Source organism: Coturnix japonica, chromosome 18 (genome assembly GCF_054131305.1).
Source record: "Coturnix japonica strain WE chromosome 18, WE-NBRP24, whole genome shotgun sequence".
Classification (NCBI taxonomy): domain Eukaryota; kingdom Metazoa; phylum Chordata; class Aves; order Galliformes; family Phasianidae; genus Coturnix; species Coturnix japonica.
In genome coordinates, this window is record NC_140680.1 from 1,868,348 (window position 1) to 1,881,695 (window position 13,348).

General features: G+C 52.6%; 1 protein-coding gene across 2 annotated transcripts; it reads left to right on the top strand.

The window, feature by feature from the left end:
* Nucleotides 1–5,646: 5,646 nt before the first annotated feature.
* On the top strand, nt 5,647–12,886 carry GRXCR2 (glutaredoxin and cysteine rich domain containing 2). 2 transcript variants are annotated; one of them, XR_014935394.1, is made up of 5 exons: nt 5,647–6,054; nt 7,333–7,548; nt 8,235–10,101; nt 10,242–10,577; nt 11,509–12,886. XR_014935394.1 is itself a non-coding variant. In XM_015875461.3 (3 exons), exons 1-3 carry the CDS (start codon nt 5,773–5,775, stop codon nt 8,412–8,414), a joined length of 678 nt encoding a protein of 225 aa, XP_015730947.1. In that variant the 5' UTR covers nt 5,647–5,772; the 3' UTR covers nt 8,415–12,886. The 2 variants fall into 2 exon arrangements, 1 of the variants encoding a protein (XP_015730947.1); XM_015875461.3 differs by having other exon boundaries at nt 8,235–12,886.
* The last annotated feature ends 462 nt before the right edge of the window (nt 12,887–13,348 follow it).

A 13,348-nucleotide genomic window follows, 5' to 3' on the forward strand; every position in this document is an offset into this window, starting at 1 on the left:
CACAGAGAGGCTGTGTGTGCCCATCTGCAGGAGCTGCAGTCCCAGAGGAGGAAAAGTATGGAAACACCATTTCCTTCCATCAGCTTTGAATTTCTCATACTGTAACTCTGCTGACCATTTTGTGTTCTCATGACTGTGAGGCAGTAACATACAGAAGCCCAGGTCAGCTCCAGGCTGCAGTCAGTGGGGCCACAGCAATGTGCAGGGTCACAGCATGTGCAAGCAGTAGAGCACAGGCTGCAGCACCTTGTGAGGTTTATAAAAAGCTGCTGTCACCATATACAGCGCGGGTGGGTGCCACATGCCTCCTCCTCCAGGAAATGAGGGACCCTTCATGCTGTTTTTAGATCCTGGAGGGCAGGGAGAGGGGGTGCCACTTGCAAGCAGCTGCAAATTATAGCTCTCACACTAACAGCTTGTCCTCCTGCCACCCACAGCCCAGGCACAGCGCATGGCTCAGTGCCTGCGGAGGAGGCGAGCAGCCCCCCAGCCCTGCTTGGGGATGAGGTCACCACGGTGGCCACGTCCCCACACACTGCTCTGATGCCACTCACGCTGCTGTGTGTGCCCTGTGCTGGGCAGCATTACTGGGGATAGAGCTGGGTGGGGAACGTGGAGCCAGGTGAGAAATTGTGGAGCAGGGTGAGAGGACAGAGCCAGGCCTGCAGGCTGTCAACGTGATGATGGCTTCATGGTCTGAGACTGGAGATGCTCTTGGGGAGGGGAGAGTGTGGGGGGCCCAAGGAGCTGCTGATGGAGCTCTATCCCTGCAGCACCATGTCCATGTAGCTCTGCCTCGCTCTGCCATGCTGTTTGTGCCCATAGTACAGCAAAGGGACACGGAACTGGGAGCACTAAGCCTGCTGCCTGCCACCTACCTGATAAGGGCCGAGTCTGCAGGGGGTGATTTTTATTTTTAAAGATGAAAAGAAATAAAAGCTTTCAAGTAGCAATGGTCCTGAGCACCAGCCCAAAAGGCCTTTGAATGTTGCTTTGAGTGCTTCTCAGCTGCTCTTCACACAGAGCTGACTGCAGACAAAGTCAGGGTTTGGTTACCTCATTAAATAGTGCTGCCAGGAGCAGTGCTATTGCTCTCCCTCAGTGCTCCCAGGTGTTCCTGGCCGGCGGGACAGCAGTGGATGGGTTATAAATGTCTGGTGAGCACAGTACTGGGAGGGGATCTGGGGATATGCCCTGCCTTATGAAGGGTGTGTGGCCCTGCTCTGTGCTGCTGTGACTGGAGCTGAGCTTGGCTGTTTGATATGGGCTTCTGGAGGGTAGGAGCTGGGCATGGGGGTCACTCAGCAGCACTGCCTGGGGCCACGCCGGCTCAGCTGCACACCTGTCCCTGGTGATGGAACACCAGAGCTTTCTGGTTGCAGCCACTGTGTTTCTGGAGGTACTTGTAGGGCAGCACTACTTTCTTCTGTGCTGTGCTTGCTGTTCTGCCATTTGCTGCATGTGTTCTGCCTTTTCTGAGCCCTGGCTTTGCTGCACAGCTCTCAGTGGCCGGAGGGGTTTGCTGCCCGTGGCAGAGCCCCAGCCCTGGAAATTTCCCTCTTCAAAGCACTCTTTCCTGGGTTTTGTTTATTTGTGACTTCAGGATTTTTGTGTGTGTTCAGGGCTCTTCCTTCACCCACACTGTCCCCAGGGCTAAGACCATTAGCAGGAGCTGTAGGTCTCTGTCTTCCTCTCCCCATGAGCTCAGTCCCAGCAGCGCAGCTTCGTGTGGCTCCCCTGGAAGCATGGGGTCTTGTGCAGTGGTGGTTAATGAGCAAGGGACTGTGGAGCTCTGCCTCCGAAGTGCTTTGTGGCTCACTGCTGACTTGTTCTCCTACTACACATAAAAGCTCCGTTCCTGCCTTTTTTGCCACCCTTCCTCAGAATCACTGAAATGCTACAACTTTTTTCAACACACACGTAGCGTACACGTAGCTGTGTACACGTAGCACAGTAGTAATTAGAAGAGAGAAATGAGGTGAAATAGGGTTCTGTAAGTGAACTGCATGCTCCTGTTTGTTGCAGTGGAGCCTGGCTTCAGTTTTGGTATGCCCATCCTGTCCAAGAGTGCTGCTACAGCTCTGGCATGTTGGGTGCTTGCAGGCTGCTCCTCATGCAGTTCAGCTATGGGGTTTGCTGGCATTGAGCACACACAAAAAGGAAGAGGTTTGTCTTTGCTTTATGAGATCAGAGCGATGAGGATGTCTTTTCCCTGGGGCAAGAAGAATGATGGGGCAGTCCCACTATGTGACAGTGAGCAGTGGCAGCTGTTTGCATGGCTGGGTCCCTACAGCTGGCAGCTCAGTGCTCTGCTGCCACTAGTGAGCTGCGCTGGGTCTATTCAACAGTGCATGAAAATGCTGTGTGTGGGGCTCAGGGCAGATGCAGCTGCTGCCATGCTGCTTGCAAGTGCCCCTCTGGTAGCACAGGGTTTGCCTGTGCTGGAATGAAACTGTTGTGGTGGTTGATGACACCAAGCTGAGTGGTGCAGTTGATACGGTGGAGGGAACAGATGCCATTCAGAGGGACCTTGACAGGCTGGAAAGCTGGGCTCGGGTGAACCTAATGAGGTTCAACACGGCAAAGTGCAAGGTTTTGCACTTGGGCCGGAAGAACCCCAGGCACCTGTACAGGCTGGGAGGAGTTGTCCTTGAGAGCAGTTCGGCTGAAAAAGACCTAGGGGTCCTGATAGATGAGAAACTTAACATGAGCCAGCAGTGCGCTCTGGCAGCCCGGAAAGCAAATGGGATCCTGGGCTCCATCAGGAGAGGGGTGGTCAGCAGGGATAAGGGAGGTGATCGTCCCTCTCTACTCTGCTCTTGTGAGGCCCCATCTGGAGTACTGTGTCCAGGTGTGGAGCCCTCAGTACAAAAAAGATATGGAGATTTTGGAAAGGGTCCAGAGGAGGGCCACAAAGATGATCAGGGGGCTGGAGCACCTCCCCTATGAGGACAGGCTGAGGGAGTTGGGTTTGTTCAGCCTGGAGAAGAGAAGGTTGCGGGGTGACCTCATTGCAGCCTTTCAGTACCTGAAGGGAACTTACATCCAGGAGGGGAGTAAACTCTTCAAAAGGGCTGATAATAGCAGGACTAGGGGAAATGGTTTTAAGTTGAAGGAGGGAAGATTTAGGTTGGATGTTAGGGGTAAGTTCTTTACTAGAAGGGTGGTTAGGTCCTGGAACAGGCTGCCCAGTGAGGTTGTGGATGCCCCGTCCTTGGAGGTGTTCAAGACCAGGTTGGACGGGGCCCTGGGCAACCTGATCTAGTAAATGTGTATGTTTGGTGGCCCTGCTAGGCAGGGGGGTTGGAACTACATGATCCTTGAGGTCCCTTCCAACCCGGGTAATTCTGTGATTCTGTGATTCTGTGGTGCTGTGGTCCCTGCAGCACAGACACATGGAGAGCAGCCATAGGGAGCATGGGGCCATGCTGAGCCCAGCTCTGACAGTGCTATGCAGGCTGCCAGGAGGTGCGGGGCTGGACTGCCCCTGCTGTGGGGATCCTGTGGAGCAACACAGGGAGGACAGCTTCCTTCTCTTGCTCACAGGCAGTTATGGTTAATGTGGCATGCTAATATTTCCTCATTCACCACCATATTTACTGTGATAGTGCCACTGTCTTCTCTGTTCTCTTCAGCACACAGGGCCCCCTCCAGCTCCATTAAACATTGGCTGCAGTTGCCTTCCTGCCTGCTGCTCCCAGCAATGCAGGAGTGATGCGGGCAGTGGGACACAGCCAGGCTGCAGCCCCTGCCCATCCCTGTGTGCACAGCCATGTGCATCCCTCCCTGCTGCTGCTGGCACCTTCAGGAGGAACACCTCAGTGCTCCAAGGAAGTGAAAATGAGCAAAGTGCAACAAAACATTTCTCAGCAAAACGTGCAGGTGGAAACATGCCTTCAAAGGGATGCAGTGCAGTTCACCACCGCTTCTCTATCTGTCCTTGTTTATACGTATCCTGTGTTGTTGCAGTAGACCTAAAGCAACACGCTACACTCCTCAGGGCAAGGCTGTCTGCCTTTGTTCTGCAAACCTTCCGTGCGCTTCCGACAGCATCTGGTGCTTCCTGGTGTGCAGAGGGGGAGCAGGCTGCCTGTGTGCTGGGAGGACACACTCCTAAATCCAGTGGACAAAAGGCTAACGGGATAACCCAGTGATAGTGCAGACTGTGGAGCTTGGTGAACTCACTGTTGTGTGCAGTATTGTTGTGCCTTCAGCAAGATGGGGTCCAATGTGGTGCTGTGAGCAGGGCCTGGAACAGCCCACAGTGCTGGTGGCTGCAGAGCTGCTCCTGGGAGGAACTCTGGGAGATCTGGGCCTGTTGTGGTTCCATGGCACTGGGACTGTGCTGTGCGTAACTGCACATGGGAGCCGCTCTGCTCAGCTGCTGATGTGGATGTGGCAGTTGTGCTCTCAGCGCTGCTTTCAACTTTGTTTCCTGTTTGATTGTTCTTTTAATCAAAAGGAAATGAACTCCAATTAAGGTATCTTATGAAGTGCGGTTCGTGGCAATTAGGGCTGCTGCTGTGCCTTTGAACAGCAGGGCTGTGGGGCTGCTTGGCGTAGGACGACTCAGGGGAAGGGGCAGATGGGACTCCCAGGTGCATGCAGAGAACACAGTCTGATGGATGCAGATCAGAGCTCCCACAACGTGAGCTCCTCCTGTTGGGGTGGGCGGTGGCACAGGCACTGTATGGTGCTGGAGAATGCAGAGGTGTGCCCGGCTGCACTCACATGAGCATGTTGCTGCAAGCCCATGGCACAGCATGAGGGAGAGCTGTAGGAGCCTTCTGAGCCATCCTGGTGCTGCATGGCCAGCTCCTAATAAACATAATAAATGGGTGTATTGAGAATGTTGAGCTATAAAGCTCTAGCTGTGAACCATAAGCCTCGGCAGAATGTAGGCAGGATGCTCTACTCAGGTTCCAGTCAACACAGCTGCCTTCAGCAGCAGGAATGCACTGAAACGCTGAAGCTGGAAAAGGAGAAGCCTTCACCTGCTGCGTGTGCTTGGTATAAACAGGTGTCAGGATCTCTGAGAGCTGCCAGTAGCTGCTCCACTGATGCATTTTGTACTAAATACACCTCTCCTTTCCTTGCAAAAGGAAGGGCAAGCCCTGGTGGGGAGGAGCCCTGTAGGGCTGGGGGAGGACTGGGGGCTGCAGCTCCCCAGGGCTGTTCCTGCTGTCCCACAGCCCCACCTGTGCCCCCTGGGGGGAGCTCTGGTGGAGAGGGGCTGGAGCCCGAAGCCTGCAGGAACTGCCAATCGCGGCTGAAAGCAAAAAGGGATGAAATCTTAATTGGATCTCCACCACCCTGCAGAGAAACGCATTTGGATTCAAATGAAATGGAGCTTTGTACTCTCAGGGTTTCAGAGGCGGAATGGAAGAGGAATTATTCACAATTCCTATTAGTGAGAGGATAGCATTTCCTGCGGACTTGTCTTTGTGAATTTCGCCTTGTCAGAAATGGTGGGGAGCTGCAGGACGACACATGGGGACAGCGCTGACTGCAGGGCACAGCCTCGCAGCACGGATGGTCCCCGTTCAGTCCCGTGGCCCTGCTCACTGCATTCCTCGTTCTGTCCCCGTCCACCAGAGCTCTGCAGAACCTGCCGTGCATTTTGGCATTTTCTCTTTGTGAACTTCTATCAATATTTAACGCAGCAGTGTCAGTTTTGCTGTAAGATGAGAGGAGCTACGAGAAACCTGAATTATACATGGTGCGGTGGGGAGGTTGGGGAGCTTTCTGTGAGCCGAACGCGGCGCCGCGGCCATGGATGAGCCCCAGCGGAACCCCGGGCAGCGGCCCGAGGGGCGGCCCCGCAAAGTGCGGTTCCGAATCTCGTCGGCGTGCAGCGGCCGCGTGCTGAAGCAGGTCTACGAGGACGGGCAGGCTTTGGAGCCGCCGACTGTGGAGCAGTCCCGGAGGCTGCGGCACAGCTTTGAGCCCGCTGTGCTACCCGACGGCCCCGCGCTGGGACTGCCGCAGAGCAGCGGCTGCGGGGAGGACGGGCGCAGCCCCGGCTGCCCCCCTGCTGGCAGTGGGCTTTATGGGGTGAGTGGTGCCGGCCTCAGCCCTGGGTCTTTGTGGGCGGGTGGTGATGCGGCCCCAGGGTCTGCACGCGGGGGATCCCTTCAGGTGTAGCCCACTTTATTAGCAGTGTTTTAAATGTGTGCCCGTACAGCCTTGTCCCGTAAGCACAGCAGCATCTGCTCTGCGCTTCATCCTCAGTCCTCACCAGATTGAATTGCATCTGTCTGTTTTGTAGAGTAAGATGAAACATTTCCATGTATCCCAGTATCTGTACAGAACAACCCTGATGCACCCAGAGCAGTCAGCTGTAAGGTGGATATTATCCCAATTAGCTACATTTCAAGCATTAGAGCTGCATGACTTGTGCTGGCAGAAGGGCTGTGCCCATGACACTGTGTCTTGGATCAAGACCCCTACTAATTATTGGTGCTAAATCAAGCTTCAGGTTTGCTTGTAGGAGTCCTGACTTGCTGATACTTGGATTGTACCAAGCTAATACCCTGGGCATCTGGTTTAACCAAAAATATCAAACCACCGTGAATCTCTTTTGCCCAAGAAAGAGCACTGATGTGATCCTATCTATGCCATTAATTGGTTCTTCATTCCTGGGTAATGCTCATCTCCATTCCCCAGTCTCCCTAACTGTAAGTACTTGCAGTAACCATGCTGTCCAGTGCTGGTTCTGCTCTGTATGGGTGTGCACTCAGTATGTGTGGACTCTGCAGCTGTGCAGATGAGCTCTCTATGCCTGATGCTGTGGGCAAGGTGAGTGCTCACAGCCCCTGTGGCTCCGTTCTGGGGCAGTAATGCCCAGCTGTCAGCACAGCCATCGTGCTGCGAGGCTGGTATGGCCTTTTGTTAGGAGAGCATCTCTTCTTGACATGGATACTTACAGAGAGCGAAATATGAAGAGTATGTAAAGCAATAGGATGTGGTAACTGCCATGTGATACCTGGGAAAGGTGAGGGAAAGAATGATCAAGAAAGCAAAGTGATGCTTTCAAATGTCTGTGATCGGACAAAGGCTGGTTTTAAAACCATTAGAAAAGAATACAAATGCAGGTGTCCCCATGGATGGCTATTTAGGCTGGCTGTAAGGAGCACAGCTTAGCATTAGATAATGAGATTGTTTTACCCCATCTGAATGCTTTGTCAGCATTAACAAACTGCAAAGAAAAGTTTCCATTTAAATCTGGAAATTCCACCAAAAGCTGCATTAACATCCCAGGAAGGTTTCCCCACCCAAAATGTGTTGCAGAGCGTATTGTATGGGTGGGACACTGATAAGATGCTCTCACAGGCTTCCCCAGTTATTGACTTTGGCCAGATCATCATCTACACCAACAACCTAAAAATCATCCGTGCTCCAATGGACCAGAGGGAGCTGATGAGAAGAATCATCCAGACAGAGGGGGTGAGCGACTGGGCCTTCGTGTACCGGGAAAGGAGAGAAAGAATTGGTGCTGGACATAGAAAGGATGTGGAAAAGAAGGCTGTCTGCAACCAGTACATGCAGGTAAGAGAAAACTGGAAGTACTTGAGTTTCCTGGTTCTGGTCAAACCATTCAGTGTTCCCATCCAGCCCCATCTATGTCAGTATGTGTCACTTCAGCTAAATTTGGGTTAGAAGCATCGCTTTGCTCCTTTCTCCTTTTGGATGTGACTGAGCAGCACAGCCAGCTCCCCAGCGATCGCTGTTCTGCTTTCAGTGCCCCCTGTGCCTCCTGCCTGGTTTTCCTTTAGAGGTCACTGACATTCAGCAGTGTGGTGGAGCTTCATCCTCCATCACTGAGAGCAGCCTGAGTTTCTGCAGCCCGATAAGGCCAAACACAGCTGCCGTGTGGCTGAGACTTCCCCAGGCTAAAATTTTAATATCAGAATATCAGCTGAAACAAGATTGTACCTTCCACTTATTTTCTCACGAGTTACTCTTTGTTGGTCAGAACCCCAATTAATCTGACCACAGTTTGATCCCACAAAACAAATGTTGTCATGCAGGGTAAATACAAAGCACTGCAGCTTTGCCAACCCAAAACCACCCTGCTGTGTTCAACGTGGAGCACCTGGGATGCTCTGCCTGGGGAGCCTCGCTCAGGGCTCACTCACAGGAGGACCCCGCAGAAGCTGAAAGCAGCCCAGGTATTTACCGACCTTCATGTCTGATGCAGAGTAACAGCATTTTTCATGATGTTTCTGTTGCAGGAAAGAGGTGCTGAGCGCACTTGCTCCCAGTGCAAAGGATCAGGCTGTGCTCCTTGCTCGCTGTGCCATGGCAGCAAGTTTTCGATGCTGGCAAACAGATTCAAGGAATCCTACAGGGCTCTAAGGTGCCCAGCCTGCAATGAGAGCGGCGTGCAGCCCTGCCAGGTCTGTGCTGCGTGACAGAGCTTTGCATTATTTCACTTCAAGCAGCTCTGCTACAGTGGGAACTTCTTGAAGATGGGAGAAGTACATGACTTGAGTTCACCATAAACACGAACACAGCGTCTCTGCTCCACATTCTTCCTCTTGTCTGTTGCACATGCTTGCTCAATCAGAGCCCTGTTTTGCAAATGTGTTGTGTGCAGCCCCATGGGGTGATGTGATGTGATCTGCACCTGGGGGCTGAGACCTTGCAGGACTGCAGCTGGTACTGGGAGCTCAGCGTGGGGCAGTGCCTCCAGCACTGCTATGGCAGCAGAAGGCAGCGGCAGCAGGCACAGCTGGGGCTGTAATGTGCAGGGTGTGGGTCTGCACAACAGCAGCACAGAGCGGTGCCTCCTCTGGGCTTTAATTTGCTGAACACGTTAACATCACACCATCTTTTGTAATTACCTCTGAACAGCTTTTCCTGAAGATTTTGCTGAGTCTTATGTCTGTTTTAATGGACACAACAATTCTGTTGGGGTTTGGCTTATGGGGGAAACTGAAAACTTTTCCCAAATCAGGAGCTATAGAGATGTGCAGCAATTTGTTATTACGACTAGAAATGAATAAGCTTTTAGCCTGCTTATGAGGAAGTGCTGAACTGAAATTCCCCTCTCTGCTGCTCAGCACTTTTCTGGATGGGGCTGGCAGCGAGCAGGACTCCAGTTGCCCAATATTAATCCCATGATGTAATCTGCAGAAGGTAAACTTTAATTAGTTAAGGTGGAGCAGTGATGCTGAGTTCTTTGCAGGCTGCCCCTGGTGGAGCAGAATACACGGGATTCGGGAGGTGGAAGCAAATGGAGGAAATGTGATGTTTTGCTTTTTTCCCCCGAAGCCTTAAATCATTGCGCTGCATATTCATGAGTAGCGCTAAGGCTGCATTAAGTTGCACATTACCGGTGAGACTGATGAGCTCGGCATTGCCCACCTGCGCTGTGCTGAGGCTGCAGGCCCGGCCGGGACGGCTCAGTGCCAGCTTTCTGTTTGCTGGTGGCTGCGAGGTTTCTCCTAACTGCTTCAGTGGCTGAAAGCCCTCACAGCCCTCGTAGCCCTCAATAGCTCTCATAGCCCTCGGACCTGCACGGACCTACAGCTGGATTTTCTCAGCGGGTACTACTGATAAAATTTCCAAACAAAGCACATAAAAATCCAACTGATGATAGTCGGTCTGCTCCGTTTATCGCACTGGGATCTGCCTTGTGAATAACCGCAGCCCTTCGGGTGTTACTGAGGGCAGAGGAATCCGCGCGGCTCCGAAAGCGACCGGAGCGCTCTGCCCCGCAGTGGCCGTTTGATCCCTGCGGGCCGGCATCAAAGCTCTGCGGTGAGAACAAAGCACCCGGGCGGAGCTGTTGCCTGATACTTCGACGTTTACAGCAGAGCTGATGCAAGCACTCGTTGCTAAGGTCGCTGCTTTCCTGCTCAGTGATTGCGCTGCCCTCGGCCGCTGTTTGCCCCCACCCCCCTGCAGCACTGCCGGGCTGTGGGCGGCAGATAAAGGCGGTGATGTGGGGCTGCTGGGTCGGACGCAGAGCCGAATTCCTCACTGAGAGTCCCTGCAGCGCCATTATGGCCTCTAACGAGAACCGAGATGTTCTGTGTGAAAGTCCTACCTGGGAAAAATCCGAACCTCCTCATGAGCTGAAGTGTCAGAAATTCTGTACGTGTGCTTAGTCTGGAGGCTTTTATTAATCTTCTGTTTCTCTTAATCATCTACAGCTGTTCTTTTATTACTCTAGAAGAGGGCTATGGCAAAGATACGTTTAAGGCTTGCTTTCTCTCTCTCTGTCTGTCTTTCAGAAGAACCGAACTCTATTGCCCTTGTCCTGCTGTGGGAATCCTGGGTTGTATCTCCCCGCTCGGGCATCGCACCCGCTGACAGCCCGGCTTACACTGCCACACTACGGCAGCCTGTGGATGTGCTCTGAAACAGAACTGGAAACCTTTGAGCAAACTTAGGAGAGACGGCAGGGGCTGCTGTCCTTCGCTGATTCTCTTGAGTGCTTGGCAGCTGGAGGTCAGGGGAGAACGAAGGCTGCTTTATTTCATTGTGGAACATATGAGCCGGCATAGAAATGCGAATAGAAACCGTTTTCAGTGTTAAATTTCTATAGGACTTAAGAAGGGCAGTTGGAGGTGAGTAGTGAGGCTAATTATGACAGCCAGAGGCGCAGAGCAGAAAGGTTAAAATAATCCTCATTTCTATGTGCCAGCAAAGTGCATCACTTGCTTTTAACCAGGAACTCTGTATGATTGAAGAGAGGGATTGCCATAGTTACTCAAACCCCACAGTTAAAGCTGATTCCAGCACTCCCGCTCTTGTTCTTCCTGCCGGGGTTCTGCAAGTGGAACCATGGAGTGCTGCAGGGAGACACAGCTGTTCTCAGAGCCCGAAGTCAGAGCAGGTGGTTGCTGGGCAGGGCTGTGTCCATCCCCTCCTGCCCACCTGCACCCCTGGCACTGCCTGAACTGCATCATTCGCACCTCTGCTGCTGGAATATTGTTTAAAATGCCACTTTTCTTCCCAACCACCACGTCTGCAACACAGTCATAACGTGAAGGAACCTGGAAAGGTTCGGCTGACTTTGCAGTGTCACCACTTCATTTCCTTGGAGATGAAAAAGAAAGAACTGGGATATTTATGCATTTAAATGTTATTATATTTTGCAAGTCTTTGAAGCTGTCAGTTTGATTTATGTGGGCTCCATTTGATTTTGCTGTAAAACCAGCCCTTCTCTGCTTCCAAATATTTCATTTTTACACAAATCGTTCTGTGTAACCTGCAGTGATTTCTTTCTGCTGCTGAACACAGCGCTGCTGTTAAAGGGCCGCTGTTTCCCCCAAGTAACTTCTAAGAAACATCGCTGTGGATGAAAAGTGCTGTTTCTGATAAATGATTGCTCACATTCCCATTAGGAGAGGCGTGAGGGGTCTTAATTCCCTGGATTCAGCATAATGAGTAATGGAATCAATTCTGTTTGTTGTTTCTTGTGGAAAACAATCGATACATTCGCAGGAAAACCAAATGAGAGCAGAAATGACTGACTTTAATTGTCTGTTTTTGCAGGTGGAGGATGGGATGCTCCAGCTCCGGTGAGCAGTGGGATGCAGCAGAATGTGGCTGTGCTGGGGGGCTGCGGGGTGGTCTGGGTGTGGGGCTCAGCCCTGAGCTGCCACTTCTGGTGCTGGGGCACTGAGGAGGTGTCTGAGAGCTGTGGAGCTGTGGCACTTGGGGACGTGGTTAGTGCATGTGCTGGGGATGGGCTGGGGTCAGGCTTGGTGGTCGTCGAGAAACACCCTTGAGCGACAACTGCGGTACAAGTGTCATTTCCGTGGTACCGATGGCTTAAAGGCAGTCGCTCTGTGGTTCGCTGTCGAGGATTTGTTTGGAAACCACTCGCAGTGACGGGGTCTGATGTCAGCGGGACTGTCTACAGCCGCCCTCTGTGGAGCTGCTCCGGAGCGGACGGGCCGCGTCCGAACCGAACTGAACCGAACCGAGCCGGGCAGCGCCCCGCAGCTGCGGCGTCCGGAGGGGGAACGAACGTCGGTGGGACTCACACGGCTGTGTCCGCCAGGGGGCGATGTTCCTCTGCGGCGGCCGCCATCACCGCGCTGCGGCCGGGGATGAAGGGGAACGGCTGATGGCTGCGGGGGGAGCTGGGATGGCTGTGAGCCCACGTTAAGCGCGGCAGGAGCTGCCTGCCTCTGTGCCATACCGAGCCGGGGAAGCCCTCGCTCGATCGCACGACGCGAGGAGCCGGGATGGAGCGCCAGTTCGGTGTGGCAGCGTTCGCAGCGGGCACACGGACACCACGTCGGGGCTGTGCCGTGATCCCCGCGGGGTTCTGGCGCTGCCGGGGGCTCTCAGCCGTTACTCTGCTTGCAGACTCGTAATATCGCTTCTTTTTCTGTGCTGTGCGGGAAATGGAGTCTATTTCTATTTAAATACTTGGGTAATAGAGCCTGCTATTTAGCGGAAGATTTATGTCAATGGCTTTTTGTTTCACACGATTGGGCATCACGGAATGTACGTTGTGCTGCTAATGAAGCTGTGCGGCTGCTGCTATTTCAGAGCAGCACGTTGAGGGGAAGCCTCCAGCCTGCGAGCAACGGGACGGGAGAGCCTCGTGCTGTTAAAGACAACTTGTGTTCTGCAGCAAGAGAGAGGGAGAGTCGGGCACGGAGCAGCCTGTGCTGGAGCCGAACTTCAGCACAGAACCCAAAGTTCTGATGTGTTGGAATTTTAAAGCTCCCATAAGTGCACTTCATCATTGCATACTGATCTGGTCTTAAAATGCAACTTTCCTTTTTCTAAAGCTTTGTATTATTTGACATTGATAATTAGTTGGTGTTCAGTATTTCTTCAGTCTGGCATTTTTGTTATCTTAAGAATTACAGTAACTTTAAAGAATTAAGTTCAATACATTCTCCTATGCTTTAAATTTTATGTTTCATTATTGACACGAGTATTGATTGCTTTCCATAGGGGGAGCAATATTCCTGCAGCCCCATCCCCTCAGCACCAGGGCTGTGGGAAACCCCCATGCACCCTCACAGCAGCTCCTGCTGCAGATCCCTGTTCCTGTATGACAAACTGTGATGCTTGCAATGTATATTTCTCACCCAGTATGGCGGTCCCATGGATGAGCTTCTGTATGGGAACTGTTGAGTTGCAGCCTGAACTACTGATTGAGCACCTGGGGAAGGACCCAGTCAGCCCCGGGAGCAAAGGTGAAGGCAATTCAGCTGTGTGACTGGAAAGGGTGGAGCCTGGCTGCAACTCTCTTAGACCTCATTTAAGGGCTGACTGGCCCTGGGGAGGGTCTGTGGTTGGAGATCCCTCCTTGGTGGAGCTTTCTCCTGCTAACCTGGAATCTCCTGATATGGGTAAACAATCTCCTTCC